Source organism: Micrasema longulum, unplaced genomic scaffold (assembly GCF_059751315.1).
Source record: "Micrasema longulum isolate JH-2025_06_02 unplaced genomic scaffold, ASM5975131v1 h1tg000578l, whole genome shotgun sequence".
NCBI lineage: Eukaryota > Metazoa > Arthropoda > Insecta > Trichoptera > Brachycentridae > Micrasema > Micrasema longulum.
In genome coordinates this window covers 586,736-613,246 of record NW_028277774.1, presented here as the reverse complement: position 1 = coordinate 613,246, position 26,511 = coordinate 586,736, and the positions used below count along the sequence as shown (strand labels likewise).

Genomic DNA, 26,511 nt, shown 5'->3' with positions numbered 1-26,511 from the left:
ATACATTGATACTTGTTTTACGTTTTGTGTACTTGGGTTTAATTTTTTTTTTGAAATTTATTTTCGTTGTGTTAACGGTTAAAATAATGTTCCTCTGCCGTAATAAAAAGGTTGAAATAAGGACATTTTTTAACCATTCTCCATTACTCAGTCCTTCGAATCCAAAGTTTAGCAGACAAATGAGTTTTGTTTGTAAGACATCTTTCCTGTTTATGGCTTGGAAGGACCACGCAAAACCGGGCCTGGAAAACTGTTTTGAGAACAATAAAACTGAAATGAGGAAAAAACACATTTCATTATGAAAAGTCTCGTTGAGATTCCCGCGCTTTAGTTTCACGGACATTATTTTTCTTTCTTTCTACTTATTTTGAAATTTTACCATTCAAAAACGGTTTTCTGGCTTTAAGATATTTTTCTCTCCAAAAGTTTTAAAGCTCACGTTGTGATTTATGTTTTTTTTTACAGATATACCTAACGAATTTGCATTTTTTATTAGTTAAAACTAAGAACTGGGTATTCAACACGACTGAAAATGTATGAGGCGTAAGGATTACTTTTTTTGCAAAGTTTGATGGCTTACTTAAGTTGGTGAAATCAGTTTATTGTATTATCATTGTGATTAATAACAAATCATTTTTTTAAAAATTTATTTATTTATAATTTTAAAAAACCCGTTAGGGTTACATTAAAATTGTATATTGTCTAATCATTTTATGTCTCGTCTAGTCTAGTTAGTTCAGTCATCATGTGCTTTTTCAGGTTGATTTTAAATTTGTCTCCATTAAAAGTTTTCAAGTAGTAAAGTAAGTCGCTGTAGTGTTTAAGTTCATCATGTAGTATTTTTGACTGTCATGTGTTTGTCTTTGCTTTTTAAATATGATAGTGTTGTTGTTGTCTGGTGTTTTATTTGTGTATCTCAGCATTTTTGGCTAATATTATGTCGTCGTTTTGTATGTTTCCCAGTGTTATTTTGTGCACAATTTTTAAGGTCTCAATTTTAGTCAAGTAGTTTATGTCAAACTGGTGTTTTTTTTTGTACAGTTCAGTCGTATTTGCTAATTATTTTTTTGAAATCATTATTCTAGATAAAACAATAGACTAAATTCACTCGAATCAACTTCGTATTTTATTAAACAATCGTGTTTTATTTTGATTTACAATGTCTGATATTATATTAAGTATGTAATCAAATTATTATCGTATTTGTGAAATTTTATAAAATACAATATAAACTTTGTAATAGAAAAAAAATTGTCTTGTTGGGTTTTAAATAATACTTTTAAAATTTCATTTGTTAGGATAAGAGATATCGCATTTGTCTTTAAGATATATTATATCTTAACAAATTTGTTTTGCAGATCAAATCTATTTATTTTTATTCCTCAGTAGTAATAATAAATGTTGTTTACAATTGGGTTGGGACGTTTATGGTTTCACTGTATTAATATATTATTTTATGTCCTGTACACACAAGAGATAAGTTAATTTTTTGAAGACGTGCTGATTGTGTTTTCGTACATATTTCAAAACGAGATGAGTACAGCCGTGTATGGCAAAATGGTCCCCCAGTTAGTGAGGCCCAGTGGGCTGTAGTGGACCACAACAACGGCTGGATGTCTTACATACGCCCACCATAAAAGCTAGGCCATCATGGATAACTAGACCACCACGGATATCTAGACTATCATTGATAACTCGACCACCATGGACACTAGACCACCATGGATGATAATATCACGATGGATACTAGGTTACCATAGATACTAGACTACCATGGATGCTAGATCACTTGTGGCTTAGTCCCCTCCACCAACGGCTTTATCATTAAGAAACATGCCCCTGTAATTAGGCCGTATTATCATTCTTCTGGTCATGTGGATCTGGTATCAAAAACAAATATTTGAATAATAAAATTTGCTGAGGTAAACAAAAAACTTGAGATGTTAAAAAAAACTTTGTTTTGGGAGTTATTCGTTTTGATGAAAAGCAAACTTTTAATGTAAAACTCATTTTTGTAACTCCTTTGTTTTCAAGCTGATTTAGCGCTCGGTCCAATTTGTTGGATTCAAGGGGTTAAACTTGGCCTAAATCGACCCCGGGCAATTAGTTGCCATCAATTAGGTATAGCTTCTGCTTTGGACAGCTGAGTGACAGTTTGGAGTTTGAATTTTCCTTTTTTACTATTTTAAAATCGGCAACTCCTAGGATTATAATGCAAAGCCGACTATTTCTAATTTAGCATTTCCACAAAAACTATGGTATGCAGTTGTGTCATGAACTTTGGATGAGAGTTCCAAAAGAGTCTCTCTCTATATATATTGATTTCATTTATTAGCACGGTTATCTAACAAGCAAAAAGACCCTTAAATACTTGGCAAAATTTAGAGAATGAAAATTTAAGGATTTCGTTCAGAGCATTATATTAAAATCAACACTTTTCCCTTTAACCATCCCCGTGGGATTTTCAATCATTTTTCTTTTTTTTCTTTGAGATCAACAAACAATAACTTTTAAAAAAGTGCATTTATTTGGGCTATAAACAAACTTAATTCTTTTGAAATTACTGGCGGTAGATAAAGATAGAAATAAAGAAAAGTTAGACAAAATAATTATTTGGTCGCAAATTTCCTCATTCGCATATGCTACAAAAAAGATCTGAATTGCTGTTCATTGTTTGTGAATCCATTTGCTTGACCAGAAGAATTGTTTCTTATTGAAAGTCGTCACATATTTTAGAAATGCAAATTTATACACAATATTTTATCATACATTAATAATTTAATGAAATGGATTTCTACAGCAGTGTACGTGGGTGTTATTCTAAATAAGTTAAAAATAAGCATTAGTTTTGTCATTCTGTTTTTATAAGAGGGAAGTATTTTAAAGTGTTTAAATTATACACAATTCCGAATCATACTCAATTGTTTAAGTAAGTAGAATTATCTGGCCACTACAAATACTTTTTATATTAAAAATAAAGTTTTCATTCCATTAATTTAGCTATGTAGTTACAAAAATAGAACGTCATCTTCAGAACAGTTGAGCGGGGCTGAAATATAAGAACAGTTTTATTTATTCTATTTAACACAAAATAAAAAGGATTATTAGTTGTGTTGGTGTAAGTATACGTGTATTTTAATGTGGTCAATTAATTACTGTTAATTTATTATTAAAATGTATAAACTGATGGCTCCTTATTTTGTGTGTTCTTGTTTAATAATATTTTTAATAAAATAGGTTTACTTCTTATTGTTTTATGTCATCAGTTTATTACTCTTTATCTTACTATTAATTTTTATTATTTTTAAAACGGTGTTAATATGTAAAAAGTGTATTACATTATTTAATTTTCATAGCCTCGTTGTATTTGATTAAACTGTGAGAATAATTATTGAACAGCTGTTTTCTTCTAAATTTATATGTATTTGTATTACCAACTTTGTTTGTACAATCACCTGATATGTTTGTTCGATTCAAAGAACCTGTGATTCGGAACTTGGATGGCAATTCAATAGGTTTCGGAATTTTCTTTGCAATCAGCCCGCCTCGCTCGGCTCAAAGTTCCGAACCCTTCCTCTTTGTCTAGTGCCTACCTTTGTATCCAAAAAGGCTGAGTTTAGTATAAATTTGTAAGCCCCCTGTTAAACTTCACAAGAACTTGTTAAACCGAACGGCTTCACGAAGTCTAAGAAGGTCCTAATATATACAAATTCGAAAGCAAGTATTATTTGCGAATAGCGAACATCTTATATATATTAAGAAAACGTTTTTTGCAAAGCGAATGAAGCAGTTCTCTTGGACCACACGTAAAAACTCGTTCACGTAAAAAAATGTTCCAAGTGTCTGTTTTTTTATACTGAATTTCTTTCAACTTATGCTAACGAAACTGTGTGCCATTTTTATTTACATTTTTATTCTTTTTACAGAATGGAAAGGACTTTGATTGATGCGAATACTAGTATGGAGTTTGCGTAAAAAGAAAAAAACTTTTTATCACAACGCGTGCCATTTTCTAAAGCACCTTCTGTACGTAATATCATTAGAAAATAAAAAAATTGCCACACAAGTAAAGCTGTTTGATTTAGTTAAAACATTTGCGTAATTTACTTTTTTTAGGTAAACAATTGACTGTTTCAAATTCTCGTAAAAAACCTTTTTTTAAGTGGAAAACAAAGATTTTTTTTTGTTTTTTCACAAAACTTGTTGCTAAATATGTATGTTTATAAATCTCTGATAAAATACATACAAGCAAATGAGCCTTACACACTATGAGGAAAACTTTTCTCCACTCGCTTTCCTTTTTCCTGATTTTTACTTAATAGCTGCCATCGAGTCGAAGACACTCGTCAAGATTCATGTTCTAAATCACACCCGGTACTTTATTCTGCCGCTGGCTGGATGGACATAAATAATTAATAAATAACAACACCTATTAAATTTACCTAAGCTTGTTAAAAATGCTCTCAGCAATAAAGTTAAAAACTTATATTTGTATCCGGTATGTTCATAACTTCTACTCAAGATGCAAATTGAAGGTTATATCAACATAAACGATATGTTTATTTTGGTTATCTCAAAGATCTGACAACCTTAACTAAACCTCGCTTTTCTCTACAACAATGAAACGGTAAAAACTAAGCCGATGTTTGTCAGCTCGAATTTCCTACCCAAAAATCAGAATTTTACGTTGAGTATTTTTTATTCAAATCTTCATTATTTCCCTGTCCTCCTCAGAGGTGCGTAGGTCACTGATTGTTTTTGTTACATAAAAAAATTTACATCCCCTTGTTTTAGTAACACATATTTTTTTAATATATATATTGGATTTATTTGTCAAGTATGTAAGTAAATGTTTGTAATTATGTATTCATTTTGTGATGTTAAATGTGTGAAAAAAGTAGAAATTTTTTGTTTAATTTTACGTGGGACTATAATATTTTATTATTAATATTTTAATCAGTATTTTTCAAAATTTTACTTATTATTCTTATGTAGCCACTTCCCGATTTTTCTCAATCAGTACACGTTAGTGTTAGGATTTAAAGCATGTGTTGAATCAGCACGTGTATTTAGTCATAAAAATTACAAATCCAAAAACTAAGTATGGCTTTTGATGCTGTACCCTTGTTATGCCGTCTCCAAACCGGTAGGCGTAGAAAGCCAGTATGTGGTTACATGCAAATATTTAGTTACATTAAGTTAAAAATTATGTTTTTAAAACAATATTTTTTAATGTGTGATTTTCATTTTATAACATCTTTGTTATCTGTTTTATTATAAAGTTAGAATGTTGTTTTTTTTTTCGTTTATTTATTTGTCTTATGTGTGATTATTTTTACATCTTGAATGTTTTTTTATTAATTTAATAACTTACTTGTTTAAGTTGTATGTTGGTTTATGAAGAAAACGTAATAAAATGTTATGTAAAAAGTAAAATTATTATAATATGAAATTCCATATCTTGCTGCGCCGAACAACGACAATCGCTAGAGGGTAAATTTAATGAAATTATTAAGTTCACTGAGTGGGATGAGTACTTATTGGAAACATTGCCGTACCAAGAGCTGTGGAAAAAATATATTAATACCAAGAATGCTTAAATCGATGTAACACGGTATTACAAAATTATATTAAAGTAGGAACAATAAAAACCATGGTGTCTAGGCTCGTTTTTCCATTTTTCTAATAAATTCACATGTTGAAGAAAAATTAAAACATCAAATAAAATAAAAATAAAAGAACTTTGTTTTTAACCACATTTTTTTTTATCGAACGGTTCCAACTCTACACAAGCTTCTTGATCAAGGATTCATTTGTTAATAAATCTTATCCTATTTCATTTTAACATTGTTTGTTAAATATAAAATAACATTTGGAGCAAATTAGACGTATTTTTGTCACGTTGTTTTTGTAAAGACGGAAGCTAGGGAGTGAGATGGATACGATTTTTAAAACTAGACAGGAGTGGAAAAGAATTTCGTATGGCTTTAAAACCGGTCGAAAGAAAAAAATTGTGTTTTAAAAAAAAAATATTCTTTAAATTTTGTTATAAGTGGTTTAAATATAAATTTTATTTTACACAAATTATTATTAATCAATGTTTAAATGCGTCACATTTCATTCATTATTCAAAATTAAAAATATTCATTATAGAGAGGGTCCCATGTCATCGCTAGTTTAATATGTACAACCTAGTTAAACTTCGACTGTACCCTGTCTGCATAATACGAGGCATATTCGATGTTTAGTGTACTTGTTTTTTATATTTTTTTAGAAAAAGGGGGTATTAAAAAAAACATCATATTGTTAATACAATTGTTGAATATTTCTTTACTTAATCGTCATTCCGTTCAATGCATGTGTGAAATGAAATTATAAAAATATGTAATTAAAAAAGATAAAAAGATAAAGTTTTTTTTTTTTTAAATCAATCAAGGGGCAATATTTGTGGGATAAAATAATATTATTTATTAATAATTTAAATATGACACATTTCTTTAATATTTCAACTTTTTACAAGCTTCTTCGTGCCTTCCTCGAAGAAGTCTCCCACCAGCTTCTTCCCTCTTCCCTCTTCCCTCTTCTAAACCTCTTTCTGCACCAACTCGTCAGTTGAAAATTAAATAACACCCATGCTTGCCTTCAAGAAGTTGTGAAGATGATAATCTGAAGGCACCAAGTTACGGCGTGTGGTTCAAAACATCCCAACCAATGGTCCCAAAAGCGTCTCGGTAGGGTTAAGGCTGTGTGAGGACGGGCGTTATCGTGCAACCAGCACACATCTCTCGTCAGCATCTTTTTATTTTTAATGCTCTTTTTTAGTTTTTTCAGGGTCTCATAATATTGTTGTGCATTAATTGTTTCCCCATGAGGCAGAAATTCGACCAAAATAATGCCTTTTTGGTCCCTAAAGACCGAAGCCATAGTTTTTATTTCCGAAGTTGTGGTTTTGAATTTTTCAAAAACTCTGCACCACTTAAACACACTCGTTTTGTTCATAATGCCTTCGTCGTAAATCATTTTGATTTGTGTGCACCTTTCACGCAACTGGACACTACAATGTGAGTTCACGTACTTCCGAGTTCCTGCGATGCTGGCTCTGTTAAGAGACCCCTCTCTACTACTCAATGTCGCCAACCATCAAAAAACAAAATCCACAGCCTTTTATGGTCTCGGTACACTTTCTGAACATGCCTCGTTTATAAGTGAAAATGCACAATCATAATTAATGTAGGTTTTTATAACAATTCAATCACAAACTACAAAATCGATTTAATTTTTTTATGAATAAAAATACATAACTGCTTCACTTTTTTGTAGGAACAATACTTAGGTACCGTGTGTCGTCCATTTAAACATTCTCGGTATAAAATACAGGGTGATATTCTATGAAATAACACGCTTATTTTATGAGATCAACGCTAAATAACAATCGCTAGTAGTGAAAGAGGGTGCATCTTACCTATTATACATGAGAACGTCGGGTTTCCACAGTTTGTTGGGGGTTATCCGGAGATCCTTCACGCCGCCGTACTCCGAATCGTTCCATCTCAGGTTGTAATCATTCCACTCCTGAAGGATTGACATGTATGGACAACATTATTCAACAGCCGGTAATCTTGCGGGGAAAGGAAAACTACCCACATTTATGAAGCGCTAATGACACGAACTAACAACAGTCAAGCACGAAATTGTCTCCTGTTCGATGCGATTTGCACATTGAATCTAAATGTTCTACTGTCTTGTGTAAAGCTCGAACGATTGTGCGCCGAGTGTTATACTACGATAATAGTACGGGTAATGTCGCTCAGGTTTCGTTGGCCAATGTCATTAACGCATCTTGCGAGAGTAATTTTGAATATTCTTTTTGTGTGCGATTAATTTAAAAGTGTAAAAAATTCAAATATGAAAATTGCAGTAATGAAGTTTTTAGCTTTTTGGCGTTTCATGATTATACTGTCATTTAAACAATATTGCGAATACGAGTAAAGCTCTCGCGATAGTTTTCCAACAGGATAGTCACAAAACCAGTAGTTACTTAGCAATGTGTCCAATAAGACTTATGTAGCTGAATGAGATAATTTTTGTAGTTGTGATAGTGAAGAGTTTCGTGTAAATATTGTGCTGTAATATAAAAAATAATTAACTTAAAAGTGTCCAAAGATGAAATGCAAAGATGAAAACAAAGCGCTACTAAGCTCGCAAATTAACTTAAGTGGTGTATGAGTATATGCTGTATTTACATCACGAAAATCAACATATTACATACTCTAATATGAAACACAGTTATATTCATTAATTATGCATATTGTATTCAAAATAAATATTAAAAGGCTCAAGGGCAACATTATAAAATAACACAAAATATTTATACTTTTCAACATTCTAGATTTGTTAATTTTGTAAAATGATTTAGTGGAGTTTTGATGTAGTGGGATGTGAGTTTTTTTATATCTCAGCTAGTGATTATAGAATTTTATGATTCTTTAAAACCAAAAAGTAAGCAAGGTGATTTGAAATTTTCTTATAACATGATGAACGCAAAAAGCATATTCGAAATAAATATCTATTCTAGAATAACACCAATTAAGGGATAGAGCACTCTAAGAAGGATCTCAAAAGCACAAGTTACATGCAAGGATTACTAACACAAAAAGGAAAATTAATATAAATTTTGTGGATTTCTTAATTCCAAAAATATATCAATCAAAGCCAAAATACTAAAAAATGTGATTTTTAAATCCAATTGTGGATGTTTTTTTTTTTCAAATTGAAATAAAATAATGCACTACACTTATATTTTTCGATCATAGAGTTATGTATTTGTAAAACTAGCCACTTGCTTTCTGAATATTATTATTATTACAATCTTACATAAACGTGATCGTAAACAATTCTTCGACACCTTTTTGTCATTACAATGACTTATTTTATATTAATCGTATTATTCAACGTCAAAACAATATCGCAAACTTAAAAAACGAAATATATATATTGAACAAAATCATTGACAAAATAAGTATACACATTAATAAAAAAAAATTGCTATTTATTTTAACTCCTACTTTATGGATTCATTGCGTTTAACAGAAATGCAATTGTTTTAAATTTTTAAGCGGTACGTTGCACGTTGCAAGCATTTTTTTTTTCATAATTTTGTATTACTTCACGCATTTACCGTTAATTTTAAGGGCTCATAAATAATAAATAAATTATCATCACTCATTTTGATAATAAATCGTGATTATTATTATAAAACGAATGAGGTTAAATGAATTCTTAATTATACATGAACATGGTAATAAATTGTCAATAATGGTTGATAATCTACAAACGATCTACAGTACAAACCACAATTGACCAGGGAATGGAAAAATCATGCAACAGTCATCTTTGGAATTACAAAACGGGATAAAATAAACTGGGGATAACTCAAGATGCTACTGCCGCATTACTTAGAGTAATGTGGCCAAAAAAATTTAGAAATTATTTGTCTTTGTTCAGAAATGGCTGTAACACATTTTAGTGGCTTCACCGGCACAGGGTGCAACCAATAAAACGCGTCTATTAGTAAGTGTGTCTTTGATTTGTGGTTTAGTTATTTTGTTAAGTTATGGATATTTTTTTATTTGATGTGTTTAGTGGTAGATTATTTAGAATATTGCACCGCCATAAACTACTTTTACCAAAATTGTAAAAACTCTTTGTGAAATTTCATATCATCCCCACCCATTATTCAAATTAAAGGCAACTAAAAACTTTTTTTTTTTAATTTAAAAGAGCAATTCATTTTTTTTTATTCTACTTTTCAAATTAATCCCATACATTAATTTTTTTTTTTTTTGATACTAAAGAATTTACTTATAGCTTACAAGATATTACTTTTTAAAAAGGCGGCATAAAATAATGTATAATTTATTTTCTTATTTTAAACATGGACATTATTTAATAGTATATTCTACACACAGGGCAGTTGTTTACTAAAAAAAAAAGACAACTCAGTGGCAAAGACAACAACAAAAATCTCAATCAGAATAAAAAAGAACTTTCCGGTATCAAGTTTATATCGGTTGAACATGTTTTTTATCAGATGTGATTTTTTCATTAGTCAGAGTAGAAACTATTATAATTAATATTATAATATGTCTAGAGTTATGGGTAGCCACAGAGAAATGAAATATTCTACATTATTATTTAATATGCAATATTCGAGAGAAACTTGTTACAACAGTTGTCGTAAAGTTAAAGGGTCACCGCAGATTGTATCATTTTAACCAAAGTATAAAGCAACAGATGTTTTGTAAAGGGTTTAATCTGAGCATAATATAGTTTAAATTTATGTCGTATTCACAATGAAACGTTGCCATCTCAAACTATTTTTTAGAGGAAAGATTCAACCGGGCTTGTTACAACTTTTGTAGTTACGTTTATACGGGACAAAATCTTTATTTTTCCTCAACGTACAACTTTTTAATAACATCATAAAGCTTTCCTTTCCCGAATTTAGTTTTATATTTTACATTAAGTTCTAGTTTATATCGAAACAAAGACCAGACAGATACAAAGTTTAGCAAATTCTAGTTTTTATTTTTAAGTGAGAACCGAGTACACACTTTTTATAGATTTGTGGTTTCATTTTAAAAATGGGTTGAAACGATTACTTTTTAAGGCCATTTTGCCAACAAACTGTTCAAAATTTCAATTAAATTTATCGTGATTTACAGAGCAATCCCATGTTTATGTTATTACAGTTTCCCAAAATTTGTATTTATCCAATAAATAATGCTTACTAAATCACAGTATTTCATTATAACTGGAAGTGCGGCAGCAATCTGCATTTCAATTGGTTTAATGATTAACGATTTTATTTGTAAAGCGTTCATAATAATATGCTCTTTGCTAAAATTTTTTTTTCAACTTTGCTTGAATTTGTGTTACAAATGCTCCAAACTAATAGAACTCAACGGTTTTAATTTGAATTGGTTAGTTATGAAATAAACAAGGAATCAAATATCTACATTATAAGGTTGATAAAGATTATTTACAAAATCTGTTGCTTTACAATAAAGTACTAGTATACATGTTCAAATCTTTATGTTTTTGATGACCTGCCGTGTGCGTAAACAATATAATGTTTTATCTTAGGCATTTTTTCATATACACTTACCAAAGACAGCCATATATTTGTAATAAGGAGTTGGTTCTTCTCGTCCTATATGTGAGATACAACAGAAAGGGAAACATTGGCCGTTAGTTAAGTTACCCACTGAACATTTCATGCAACAGTTGTATGGACAAGGCGACATGAATAGTCTTTCCCCTTTTACTTCAGCCGATGCCAGCTTTGAACTAACCCACAAACATATGACATAACCGTCGTAATATACATATCCATGTTTATAGACAACCCTTCAGTTGAAGCACGTTCCACAAACTATAACATTACCGAGAAAGTGTATATTTGTACGAAAAGTTTTTCCTCAAATTTTTCATCAGATCACATTACGAATGCTCGAACAAAATAATCACCATTTTTTTGAATATTTTCTAACGCAAATACTAATTTTGAATCATCAAAAAGGATATTCATAAAATTTAATCTCATCTCTCTCAATTTAATCATGAAAACTTTGTACCGTTGTGTATAAAACATTAGGTTTATTTTTTTTAGTATCTATTATTTACATCTCGTAATTCTTCATTCTCTGAAGTAATTCGCGGAATGGAGAACCACTTCTAATTAGACTTTATGTTCACACACTATTCTATTCATATCGCTCCGGCAGTACTGGGTACAGACAAGCGAGAAATGGGAATTAATGGAATGCTGTCATGCCTTAATCTGCCGTAACACAAAAACAGCCTTTTTTTGACATTTCACACAAACAAAACTCCGAGGAAAATACGTTTTGGCTGATTAGTCGCGGGCTTTTCGGCGGCGCAATATCCGCGACTTTCAAAGCTTATAACTTTTTGCTACACGTGGGTGGATGGAACCAGGAGAAATGCAATCAGCTTCCCGCATTGTAAGAAAAACTATCTTCTTAAGAGAATATGCGGTGGTTGGCACTTTTGATGAATATGTAAATGTACAATGTGTTTCTGTCACTCTTTCGTAAATGCCTCCCCGATTCTATGCAAAAAAGACGATTTCACGTGACTTAAATCGATCAAATTGATGTTTCCTTATGCCGCTTTTCGTACCACAAAATTTAATCAATTATTGTTGAATTTTTTAAAAGAAAGTGTATTAAAACCAAATTTTTTACATCGGTACTTTCCGCGTTTTTCAAAAATAGATATCATACAACACATGTATACCGTACGCCCGAAGACAGCAGATAAAACTGGACGCTTTCAAGGGTTTTTGGATAGTTCAAGTTCCAATATTAAACAATTACTATTTTCTATTCATATTAAAAAAAATATATTTCAAAATTATAGTAAACATCTAGCAATATTTGAGTTTTTCCAAATGTTTGTTGTCAAAAGACTGGATTTCACCCCCTCGGGAGTCATTAAGATTAACAAAAATTTTGTTAAAAATTTTGCCCCGATCAAAAGTCAACAAATGGAAGAATTTAAGAAATATGAATGTTTAAACATAAGCAAAATGGTGAATGTTTTTTTATTTTTTTTTTTATTAATATATTTGGACCCCTGTATTTAGTAGCCTTACGTGTCATGTACAAGGCTAAATGAATGAATGTTACACAGTGTGTAAAGTAGCCACTTAAACCATCCGATGACATATCATAGGCCCTGTAAATGCCTAGACTTCCATATTCCATTCTTTAAGGTATTTTCCATCCCTATTGTAATTTGGTAAACATCTTAAATGTCAAAAAAGCCATAATCCGGGAAGAAAATACGGTCATACGTTTGTATGAAAAAAATTCAAACCGCGTTTCCTCTGATAGAATTCACTGGTATTTACTGCTTGATGTGGAAAATAACGCGCCAGCTTACCATAGTTATTCCTTGCACGATATCTTAAGCGGCGGCCTCCGTGGTGTAGTGGTCAAGACGCTTGACTCACGCTCGGAAGGTTCCGGGTTTGATTCCCAGTGAGAACACAAAAATTAAAATGTGATTTTTCTCAAGCCTGGGTGCTCTGTGATGTAATTCACCACTGTAATTAGGCCTCCTGGCCTGTTGTGGTGCAAAAAAAAAATGTTAATATAAATGTAAGAATCTGTTTATTTTATCCGATCAATAAGTTTCATATTTCACCATATTCGGAAAAATAAATCAATCATAACATTACTTTGGTTATTTATACACGCTTTTTTTTTTTTTCATAGCAACGTCATTTCAATCAATTTTAGGCCGAGACCTTTACATTAATACGTTGACTGTGTATCTTTTTGCTCCGTGTTACATTTTAATTTTATTCGAACACTTGTTTTATATTTTATATATGTATTCCACTCGTCCATGCGCTTTGTAGCTGCACGATGATTGGTTATCTAGCTTTCATATACCAACTTAAAAATACCAAAATTTTATAAATGGGGTCTAGAATTCCAATCATCTATGCGGTTAGTAGCTGCAAGACGTGTTGTAATCTTACTCCTTTTTATTATTCATATTATTTTTATTTTTTTTTAGTATCATTAATACACTAAATTTATTTGTCAATTTTTAAAATGTGTAAATGGGGGCTAAATTTCTAACTGTCTATGCGCTCCGTAGCTGCAAGACGTCCTGTAATCTAGCTCCTATCTGTTATAATTTTTTATTGATCTTAATTGAAAACGAGGAACTAGAATCCCAACCGTCCATGCGCTCTGTAGCTGCAAGTCGTATTGGAATATTTATTAATTGTACACCGTCCTTTAGGTGATTTTCACAAAAATGGCGCTATATAAATTATCCAACTATATATATATATATATAATAAGAAGAAATCATGCTTTTAGATATCTTTATATTTACTGATTGGCCTTCAACATAAAAAAAATGTTTCATAATTAATACTCACATAAAATAACATGAGACATGATCTTTCAATAGTATTTTAATAATTTTTTAAGAGTTTTTGTCCCTCTACCTAGCAACGATTCATTATTCATCGACTTTAGTCTATACAGTTTCCTTCTTTTCCTAGCGGAAGTCGGAAACATAACTTATTCTTACCCATAAAATAGAATATCGAAGATGTGGCACAGTAACTAAATAAAACTTTATCACATCACTGCTTTTTTTATGAAATAAAAATCCAATTTCGATGGTATTTGTCGGGAAATTCAAGTGGAGCTTCTTGGAATCCACATAAGGGATAGAAAAAATCAAAAAAAAATGTCGAGTATTTAATCTAGAGATATTTCAATATCAGATTTATGACATTAAAACCACATTTATATGTTTTTTGTTTCCTGTTTTATTTTATTTCCTCGTTTAAAATTGCTCTAGCGCATTTTCCTCAACATGTTTTTGCCAATAAGGTATTTTACATTAATAAGTATTATTGTTTTTTATTGCGTTTCCAGCGTATTTCACATATTTTTATATCGTCTTGATTTGTATCGGTTTTTGTCTTATAAGGATTTTTAAAATTATTTTCAAGATATTTTAATATAATTATCATAAGGTAGATCGATTGTATTTTTATATTTATTAATTAATTATTTTTTTTAGCTAACCTCTCTGAAATTTATTTAACCGTAGTATGGTATACAATATACAAATGTAGTTTTTTGGGGCAAATTGGCGCTGCTTTAATTAAATTTCAAGAAACTCACTCCTTCATGGTGTCCCAAAATTATTATGCAAAGATGTCATCTACGCTTCAGCTAAGGGAAACTTTGAATTGACAAGACATTGAAGTTGAAGGTTGTTTTTTGAAATATATTACCCATAGTTTGGAAGCTAAATTTATCTGCGACAACCTTCAGTATGACAATAACTTTGATAAACATTTGACAGAAAAAAAAAATCGTATTTCCTGGCTTTCTTCTACATTAAGGTTGAATCGATTCTTTATTATAAAATCAACTTTATATTATTTTCAAATTTTACTTTTCTTTTTTTGTGAAAAAAATGGCTTATGTACTGACACATTTTGTTAAATTGATTTATATTGTCTAGTAAAAAAAAAAAATTATTTGATAATTAAAATAAAAGTCAAGCCTATTAAGGACCTTTCTAATCGCCCACTGGTTTTGGGAATTCCATAGCTAATAAAAGCTGTGACAAGAAGGTAATCCAGGTTAATCGATAAACGAACATAAAAGCTTTTAAGAACTTAGTGAGGCTATAACATATCCAAAAACCCTTGCAAACGGAACTTTTTTGCGTTTAAGATATTATATTCCAAAACATTTGTCAAAAATCAGATTGTCTTTTTCACGGGAATAAAAACATTTCGATTTTAATAATGTGTCCTAGAAAAATATATTATTTGTATTTTTTTTATATACATTTTGTTTTTAATTTAAAAAAAATATGAATTCATCTTTCAACCAGTCAGTTCTTTGGCTTGCTGAGATTTAAGTAAAAGCCCGCTACAATACTTACTATTTACACTTAAAGCAAGAATAAATTATTTAATTTAACTTCAATAGTTTTGTGTTAAGATTTATAATTCGCAAGACACATTTGTTATTATTTTTCAGTGATTGCGAATACTTTTATACAATATACAATGATAAAAATCCTCATAATTATATTTAGTTTGATGGTAAAACAAATCAATACTTAGTATAAAATTTAACTGATCTACCATAAGTCCTTTTCCAATATTTGGAATCCTTTCGACTAACCATGCTCGAACTGCGGGTTTCGGCAAAACTTTTGAACATCAATTAAAGAGACTTACATGAATCTTGTTGATAGGACTCATTGAAATAAAAAAAAGTAAACGATTTATAGATAAAAATTACAGCATCTTAAACAAAAAATAGATCTACTTGCCTAATAGAAATATTAAGGTAACGTTGGCATTTTAAAATTACGCAAGTTTCTCGCTACGTAACTAGAAATAACAAGTTTTTTCAATTCAAACAGGTAGGAGAGAAGAGTCAATTCTTGGAAATTTAGCAACGAAAAATATTTAGTTTCACCTACATCAAAAAGCAACTACGCTAAGAAGGCATTCAAAGACTTATGAACGCAATAATTTTATTGCCAGAATAAAAAAATACCCCAAACTCCAGTGAATCAAATTCAGATCACAACAAAAAATAGCAAATAAAATGGTGATTTCTCAAAAATTTTAAGAGCAAGTCAAATAGCAAAATTTTCTCAAATAAAACGCCTTCAAAAAAAGTAAGTAGACACAAAGTTTACTCCAGACTGAAACGGGGAGGATTTTAGCAATTGAAAACTCTTAAAAATTAATTACTTGTAGAAATGATAAAAGTATCATTTTTATCACTTTCACAAAAAGTTTTTTAGCTGAAAGCGAAAAGAATTATAATAATTATTCATCTTAGTAGAATAACTTCTGAACAAGCTCCATTCGCGGTTTGGCGCTTACTGAGAAAGTATTTCACGCGTGTCCCAACTTTAGACAAATTCTGGAAATATATTTTGCCGTCTAAAGCCTTCCGGTGTGATGTTCAAATATGAATTGGTTCAAATGTTCGGAGCTTTGCGGGGCCCGCCAAAAGACAGACTTATATTTATGAACCGTAATTCTTCTCGGGAACTTGGTTTCGTGACTTAGCGGTTTACGACGCACGCTCCGAGTAAAGACACTGCAATTAATATCAAAACCACTCTGGGAACTGAGTCTTGATTTTTAAACTTTGTGGGTTTTATTCATATGGCATCCTTATCTCAATACTAACATACTGTGTTTTCGTATGTGTCGATGATGTACGAATATGTCTAAGCAGCTACATGGAAGCTCGATGGTACGATTTATACAAAACCAATTATTTAAGATTTCAGAAATTTTGATTCTCAAAAGATTGTGCTAAAATATCCCCTTGCAAACGTGCTGTACAGTCGTGTTACATTAACCAAAATATGAGATCATTTAAAATTCATATATTAAAAACAAAAATTAAGCAAATTTATTTAGAATTTTATAATCTATGTTCCATAATAAGGAAACAAAGCCTTTTTTAACACTTCAAAAATAACGAGGGTCGATGAAATACTGTATACTAAAAAAAAACATGCTGCTTAATATTGGTAATAATTTATAATTTCCGCAAATATACTCATTTCTTTGGCCACACTCCTAATAAGTCCAAAAAATATTTACCAAAAATTAGCCATAAACAAAAATTAAAAAAAAAAAACCCTTGGTATGGGGAAAATTGCCTCAAAATTCTATTGTGAGTAAATGCTTTTTATAACATTTTCCTATGATTGTTAACCTTGTATGTATCCTTATGGTGAGAGTTTATAACATGTTTCATTTCTCAAATTTAAAAAACTACATTAAATAAGCTTATTTTTTATTTCTAAAAACAAAAAAGTTTTTTTTTTGAGATAACTAAAACAGTCCCCTACTCACAAAAGTAATTGTAAATCGAGTATTTTTAATATACTTCCGAAAACAATTTTCCTTTAAATAATGTTTTCATTTACATTCTTAATTTATTCCCCAATATTGTGAATGGCTAATTTTGCCCCTTAGGTGGTACAAACTATTAATTTCTAAATTTGAGAAGGAAAACATTTTTGAGGAGTGAATATGGAAGTCTGGGCATTTACGGGGTTTATGGCATGTCACTTGCCGGTTTAAGTGGCTATTTTACGCACTGTGAAACATTCACCATTCTGCCTGTGTTTTAACATCCACATTTTTTTAACTCTTCCATCTGTTGACTTTTTTGAAGTAAAAGAGCAAAAACCCTTATAATATGAGTGAGATTAATTCACCTGAACCAATTAACTTGCTAGGCAACGCCTAAAACAAAAATTTCTAATTTTTATACTTCTTATACTAGCTTGTTAATTTGATAATGTTTTTGGTGTTTCCAAACGTTTGCAGACAGGCTGGATTTTGTCTCTAGGGAGTTATTTATATACACCATGCGTAAAGTGGCAACTTAAACTAGCCAATGACAGGTCATAAGCCCTGTAAGTACTTAAATTTCTATATCGCCTTCTTAAAAACGTTTTTCCTCTCTATTGCAAAAAACTTAGATCTTAATCACTCCCTAAGGAGGGAGCCAGCCTGTCGGCAAACATTTGGACATGCTCAAAATATTCAATTTGTATTTTCTCGTATGAACAATAATACATTTAGTGGACTTTATCAGTGTACCGACGAAATGATATTTCATTATCATTATTGTTCCTCTTTCCGCATCGTATGATGCATAGGGCACTTCATTGACACACCAATTGCAGCCAATCATAATATTTTTTTGTAACATAAATGTAAGATGATCAGTCTAACGCTTCAGGTGCCAGTTCAGAAACTAAGAAATATTGGTGAGGTGCAAAAAAAAAACGCATTTTTAAATAAATTAGTATTTCGTGTCAGCCATGCCGGGAATCAAACCCTAGACCTCTTGTATGGTAGGCAAACGCGCTGACCACTACACCAAGAAGCTGAAATGATCTTTGACACCGTCAAACTTTTTCAATAGGATGCAATTACGATACAGAGTAGGTTAATAGATTATGTATACTCGTACACGGTATTTCGGGACCTGACCGCAAAACTTCATAGTAACTTTCCTCACGGTAAACTTTATAAAAAAATCTACAAAACTCTTTTTTTTATGTTTTTAAAATGAAGAAAATCTTTTATTTCTTGGACAAGCACCTCTTCCACAAACCTATCCCTCTCTTATCTACCCACTTCCATTGACCGAGTCCGGTGCGTATCGTTTCGTTGGTCAAATGCGTTTTTCATCTCAATTTTTTTGTAAGGAAGGTGTTGGGTTTGTGGAAGGGATTTATAAATTATTTTTAAAAATGTTTTGGAAAAAAAAATCTGATTTTTTAAATTCTTAACCCTAAGGAATGTTGCTCTTAAGTTTCGCGGTCTGGCTTTGAACCACCGTTTTTATTTTCTTTCATCGCTTTTAAATATGTATTAATTCTTCAGTATGATAAACTCTCATCTTTAGAGTTAACAAGGGATCCCAAACTTAAATATGTTCATGCTCCGCCTGCGCAAAACTTTGACAGCCAATATTGATATAACGTCGATGCTAGTGATAAGCCCTTTGCCAGAACTCTGGTTACTTGGAATACATAAGGTACTTAGGAACATTATTCTAACCACGAGAACAATGATGGATGCAAAATAAAGTGAACTTTGAGAAGCGAGCTATAAGTTTGAACGCGATTCATACCATTTGCGCCGTCATAAAAAAAATAATTATATTTGTTTATAAATACGCCTAATGGGCATTTTTAAGGACTTATTCATACAAAGAAAATTATTATAATGGAAAGTAGAAAGACTCAATGGTATATAGTAGACTTTATGGGAGTGGAAGTAGGAGAGAGGTGTTTATAATCGAATTTGATTCATTGATCGTTTGAAAGAAAAAAACTTGTTATCAACGAAATCAAGACTGGTATGTTTGTTGGCAGACCTAAGAATTTTGGGCATCTGAGAATGAAAATTATAGTTAGTTCTATGGTTATCGGTATGAAAGAGTAAGTTTTGTCTGAGGTTTCAAGTTGGGATATTTAATTTTATTGAGCTCAATAGTTCAGGCGCATCAATCAGTGAGTTGAAAATTTTAAATATGACTAGAAAGTTGGATTTATTTCAACAATCTTGAAGATAGGATATATTTAGGCTGTTTGAAGGGTATTATTTGATATTTTTAAAGTCGGTTGTGCTTGTTCAAAGGAGTCAATCAAAGGAGTTTTAAGGATTTATTGATTACATGTTCAATATGAATTGTAAAAGAAAGTTTAGTGTCAAGTATTAAACCTAAATTTCGTATACTAGACTCAGATGATATCGTTCAGTGAGTAGTCGTATATGTTTGGATTTTTCAGACGAAAAAATCTCATAACCATGCACTTACTTAAGTTGAGATGTAAATTATTAGATGAGCACCAGGTGCTAAAAGACAGTTAATCAGATTGTTATAGTGAACAATCGGAAGGGCTATCAATCTGTTTGAGAATTTTAGTGTCGTCAGCAAACAGCCAAATTGATGTAGTATGACAAACATTTTTTTAGATCATTGATGAAAAGATTGAATAGCAAAGGCGCAAGGTGAGCACCTTGTGATACACCTCAAGATATATTAATGCTGTTTGAGATGGAATTATTTACCCCTACAAATCGTTTCCTTTTACTAAGATATTAACTTCACAAACATTAACAGATGAAAAAATTGAAGGAATTTCAATGTTCAAGTATGGACAGAATGGTGAATGTCACACAGTTTTTTAAAGTGGCCACTTAAACCAGCCAATGACATGTCATAATCCCTGTAGATACCTAGGTTTTTATATTACCTTTTCTAAAATTTTATTTGTCTCTCTTGTAATATATTAATATTAACAGCTTCCCAGACAGTTGAATCCAGTCCTTGTCTACAAAAATTATAGAAAACTTAAAATATTGTTCATAAATCCACCTGGTTCATGAAAAAACTAAAAAAACTAATTTTTAGGCGTTGCCTAGTGTGTAGGTAAAATAATTTGATGAGATAAATCGCACCCGCATAAATAAAGGTTTCAGCTCTTTAACTTCATAATCATCAACATATGAAAGAATTGAAGGAATGTAGGTGCTCAAATATGAGCAGAATGGTAAATGTTACACAGTGTGTAAAATGACCACTTAAACTAGCCAATGACAGGTCATAAGTCCCGTTGATACCTAGACTTTTATATTACCTTCTCTGAAATGTTTTTCATCTCTGTTGTAATATGTTATCAAAAAATTGTTAATTTTCTCTAGTCTGGATAAACTGTCCTGCAATCATCACTGTAATTGGGCCTCCTGGCCCATCGTGGTGCAAAAAAAAAATAATTTTAAGCCGCAACATTTAATTGTTCTTGGACAGGCAGCTGAAACGTATGACTGATCACCTTATCCGCATGCAATAGATAATCAAACTACGCTGCATTTGCACCACAGGGTGCGAAAACGCTGATGATGACGTTTTTTTGTTTTTTTTTTAATGTTCATAATGATTTTATACTGTAGCATTTTTTTTCTCTGTTTTGGCCGTTGCAAAGCCATGTTAGGAAATTTCTGGAAGAGAAGTGGTTTGACAGTATAAGGAACGTGCCTCCGTGACTAGTGTCAGCAATCAAAGGCAGGAGGCAATTCCGTTGGCTGGACCACGTACTGTGAACGTCCACTTCCGACAGTTTGTCGTTACGTCATATCTGAACTGTGGAAAGCGGAACTGTTGAAGGAGAGCGCATTGATGCTGGCAGGATAGAAATAACTGATTCATCATTTAGTAACATTTTAGTAACAGTTTTTTGTGAAACTGTTTAGCTGTTTCGCTAGAATAACTATTTTAAAATATCTGTTTTATGTTTTTACCAACTTTTTCACCAAATTCAGCGTATCTCGATAATGTGATACGTGAAAATAAAGTTATCAGTCTTATGCTTCAGGAAACGCCTGTTTCATCTGTATTTTATATCGACCTTTCCAAGAACTGAACCCGGGACCTCAAGCGTGGTAGGTGAACGTGTCAACCGCTACACTACATAGATTTTGGATTTGTGAACAGAACAACAATGCCACGTCACCATAGACTAACGGATCATCATAATAATAATAATAATTAATCCCTTTCCGCATCTAATGGTGCATAGGGCACTGCATTAGTTCATCAATCGCAGCAATTTTCGATCATTTTTTGTTACATGATTGTAAGATTATCAGTGTTACGCTTCAGGTACCAGCCTATGGACTATGAAATATTCTGGTGTGAAAACACTCTTTTAAATAAATGTATTATTGATTAACAACATAGCTAATTAATTACATAAATATTTTCTCACTATTACCACGAGAGCAAAGCGGCGGGTAAAAGCGTGTAAATAAATAAAGATGATAATGATAATGATAATAATAATATTAAAAAGTTAAGTTTAAAGCCTGCTGAATAAAGATTTGATAGATAAGTAAGTTACAAAGTCATCCGATTAAGTTTTGAGGGAGTAAGCAGCTGTTACAAAATATCCATCACGTGATTAGTGACGTGACATAAATATTATGGCATAAACATGACGTGACGTAACAACACAATTAGCAAGTTTGCGTGTATTTTATCCGGGTACTAGATTTACATATCAGTGTATTCCATAATATCCAAATATATCCAACAAACACATAAACTTCATTTATAGCTTTATAAGTCGCATCCATTCTTTGACCCAGGTAAACCTTTGCTGATGCTATGTACGATAGGTCCCTATCTGCTGTGGGTTGGATCGTATAATACCACCGTAAAGATAGTTTTGATAAAAATAATTTAAAAACCTTTTTAATAATTCTTTGATAAACAATTTTTCAGTAAAAAAAATACAGTTTACTGAGAAAACATCGATAATGTCTTTAAAAAGAAAAACTGGTTAAAATAATTTAAGTATCATAAAACCTTTGAATAAGGTTTTATCAAATGATAAATCATTAGAGCAAAACTTTTTTTATCTGGATTGGATTGGAAATCCGGATAATTAGATTAACCATTATATTTAGCATCAATAATAATAAAAATTTGTATGTAAGTTTATTCCCGTTTTATTTATAAATTTTTACAAGTGACGGATTTCGTCGTGACTGACATCGTTAGACAGGTGGGAGACTAAACAAATTTTTATCTTATAAAGCATAAAAATATAAACCCGGTCACTGGTAAAAATTTATAAATAAAAGTGGAATAAAACTATATACGTATTTTTATTATTATAATTTAAATGCAGTTACACCAAAAAATGTCAGTAGAAAAACTCAATCGTTATTTAGCTATATTTTGAAAGAAAACATGAAAATTTATTCAAATGTCACTTTTTAATTGCTTTTGAAAAAATACAGCAAATTGGAATCACATTCAAAACTTCCTCATACATGTCCAGGAAAGTTAATTGCTTTGACGAAGAAACTCGGTAACAAGCAAGGTTTTATTATTTGACATCGATCCGGATATTTGGCAATCCAGATAACTGGAGTTTGTATAAACGGAGATCCACCGTATTATCTATTTCAGAACAAATATACCAAGTGTGATACAAAAATCTGGTAACCAATCTTATATTTTTGAAAAACGTTTTTAAATCAAAGAACCTCTCATTTCATCGGCACTAAAAATAAATAAAAATAAAAACTACGTTTAATAAATTAAGAAGAAGGAGCTATTAAACATTTTGATGGCAACATGACGTCGACTCATCTGAGAAATTAGTATAATACAATATTATTTTCCATGTACGATCTTCAATTTATTGTAATCATTGCTTGTTCTGGTAGTTTATAAAAAGGATAATCTCCTATTCCAAATACAACCGGAATAAGCGTCGATTGGGCGGATTCGGTCTTCCTGAGTCCTGAATAGATTTATTGTTTTAGCCGGGGGCAAATATTTGATAAATTGACATCAGTCCCCAAATTCCAGGGCCCATTTGATATAAACAAAGACTCCCAGAGTACCATTCAGAGTAGGTACCTATGAAACCTACGTATAAATTTATACATACAAAACGGAAATCGGTTGTACCCAACTCCTCGATTTATCTTAACTGTATTAATTGTAATGGGGTTCGAGAGAATCCAAGATAAATACTTCACTCGGTGAACTTTTAATCGATTTTATCTGCTGACACCAAGACAGATTTTTTTCTCTAGTTAAATCTTGTAACGTAGACCAACAAATAAAACTTATTCAAAATGCTGAAATGACATGTATTTTCCTGATTTGAGCAAATACAATGTACGCTACATTGTAAATATTCACTCAATTAAACATATAATGCAGCATGTTTTGACGCATTAATAACGTAAAAATTCACCCTACTTTGTTTTAAATATTCATCACTTACCCTTTCTGGCGGGTGTTCATTTATATATATACAATTTATGATTTATTTACTCTTGCACCTTACGAAATTAAAAAGCGCCAATCTTATTTTTTAATTACTAGATATCCCTACGTACGTCCTTATTTTTTTCAGATTATGTTGATAGTCAGCATTATTCAAAAAAAATTGTTTTGGAGTTTGAAAGCTGGCTTTTGGTTTGCCATATTTTACATAAATTTTACAAACATGTAACTTATTTGAAAAAAAAAATATATTGTAAAATAATAACACGCGTTCCATTAACTTATCGATTGATTTTTTCAATTTGAGAGTAAATGCTTATTGAAAATTCCCGTCATTGTTTTTAAAGCATTATTATTATTATTTTTTAGTTTAAAAATTCCAAAAAACTTCAATAAATTTTTTGAGTGTACAGAATACGTTTCTTTTATATCTACAGGAAAACTTTCTGTTCATAAATGTTCAATAGATTTTATTATTTGTGGTCAGAATGATGATAGGAAATACTCTTGTAATGTCCTTACAAACAGAATCAATTATTGTAAAGTGAGCGTACGGTTTAATTGTTCTATATCCCTTTTCAACGACTCGGAAACGCTTCAGCATACGGTCAACGGAGTTTAAAATACATTTGAACTATAAAATAAAATATATTTTTGGAGATACATAAATACGCTATCCAAAACTTTGAAAGGCTGAAGCATTAGCTAACTTAAAATTTTCATAAATTTTTTATTATTTTTTTTAAATTATCATTGTACTAATCACTGTTTTTGCTATTCCATAACCGTTATTCTCTGGTTTGCTAAGACTTTTCAATCACAAATTATCTTTTTTCTTATTAATTGAAAAAAAAGGAATGCATCTCTCTCTTTTATCTTTCCCCACCTAGCAAATTCTTAACAATTTAACTATTACCGAATATATATATTTTCTTTGTAAGCATTTTTACAAGCAAATTCCAATTATTGTGGAAACAATTTTATTTAAATTGTTTGTGTTTTATGTTTTATTACTATTTTATCACGATACCTTACATAGCGCTATTTCAGGGTAATCACCTAAATTAAATTCTTATGCTCGTTTAGATTTTGAACCAAGCGATATAATTTATGTTTAAGTAAAAAATGCTCTCAAATTTATATTCATCAATATATTTTTTACTCAAATACAGTACGTAGTATTTTAATCTGTTAGACTCATTTCTCAAATCACTTGTTGAGCAATAAACAACCGTTTGAATCTAAGAAGCTCTGCCAAACAATATACATACGCGAATGTATATTTGTTGAAGGTTTCCTCCTTCAAGATTTGCCCGAGAATCCTAAACTCATTCGCTACTTGTTGAATTTCAAATAAAAATCTCATTTATATTTAAGACCAATGCCAAGTTCTGCGAACCTCTTCTTTGAAGAGGAAAAATTTCATCACGTAAAAGAAAACAATAAATCTGATAGGCCACACAAGATTGATAACTTCCGATTTTTTTTGATTTACGTAAATTTAATATTGATTGATTTGAAAATCTGAAATTCAAATCTGAAAAAACATTGTTTATTTAAGCAAAAAAAAAACTAATTGTGTTTTAGAAAATTAAATTATCAAATAAAAAAATACTATAAAATGCGTAAAATCTAACATAGTCGTATCATATTGCTAATTAAATGCTAATGCTGAAATGTAACTAAGAATCGTTCTAGTGCAGTAGAGGCATTTTGGATCGCCAAGACGAAAATCGCCGAGCACGCCGAACACGTCTAACCTTAGCGACTGCCACAGACAAAGTAAACAATGAATACAGCTGAAAATTTTAGCATACTTCAGGGGCGCGTGTACCAACATTATAAAAAAATGACAATCAGACTCTCCAAACCCGCGAAATTTAAAAATTCATGCTATTTTCTGAACACTCCTCGTGTAAGCGCTTTTTGATATTCACTAGTGACATCTGTTGATTTCGTGCAGAAGCGGAGCAGAGGCTTTATAGACGTAGGGAAGATTCTTTCAGATCATTTATCTTTTCTGTTTCTTTTTTTTTAACATTTCTTTGTTTCTATCTTCTTAACATATTTCCAGTCGTGATGAGAAGTGGAGAGCGCAGTAATATCTATATACAAGACTGTATGAACTTTTAAATGTATTCATAAAGCCTTGATAATGGATACTACCGCAGTACCCAAAGTTGAAATGTCTTCATTAAATTTCCAAATACTGATCTCCTGGTAGTTCACAAATACAATTTTAATATGAATTTCGTGAGAAATATATAATCTCGTTAGTAATGAAGACATTTGCGGAATGTTAAATCTTTCATTACCTTCAAACGCTGTGAAGAATTTGCCATTCTGGCTATTTCATCAAAAGCAAAAGACCTGAAAACTTTTTTGACAAGTTTAAATGTCAAATAATGTTAATGAAATCCCTTGACATCTTTTTAATTTTTATTTTTTTTATTGAATTTAAGGAAGTATTTTTAACTTCATGCAATTGTGTTTCTTTTTGGATGACATCTCAAAAATGTATTTACTGTCTAGAGATTTGCGAAGTGCTACCTCGTAGCAATAT

General features: G+C 30.9%; 1 protein-coding gene across 2 annotated transcripts in view; it reads right to left on the bottom strand.

Annotated features, from left to right (window-relative positions):
• nAChRalpha6 (nicotinic acetylcholine receptor alpha6) overlaps positions 1-26,511 on the bottom strand; it is a 447,337-nt gene that overhangs the window by 125,579 nt on the left and 295,247 nt on the right. For both annotated transcript variants that reach the window (XM_088228339.1, XM_088228340.1), the window contains exons 3-4: positions 11,168-11,212; positions 7,463-7,572 (exon numbers count right to left, since the gene is read on the bottom strand). In XM_088228339.1, coding sequence (XP_088084465.1) covers positions 7,463-7,572; positions 11,168-11,212 — 155 coding nt within the window. The remainder of the gene's footprint in view (positions 1-7,462; positions 7,573-11,167; positions 11,213-26,511) is intronic.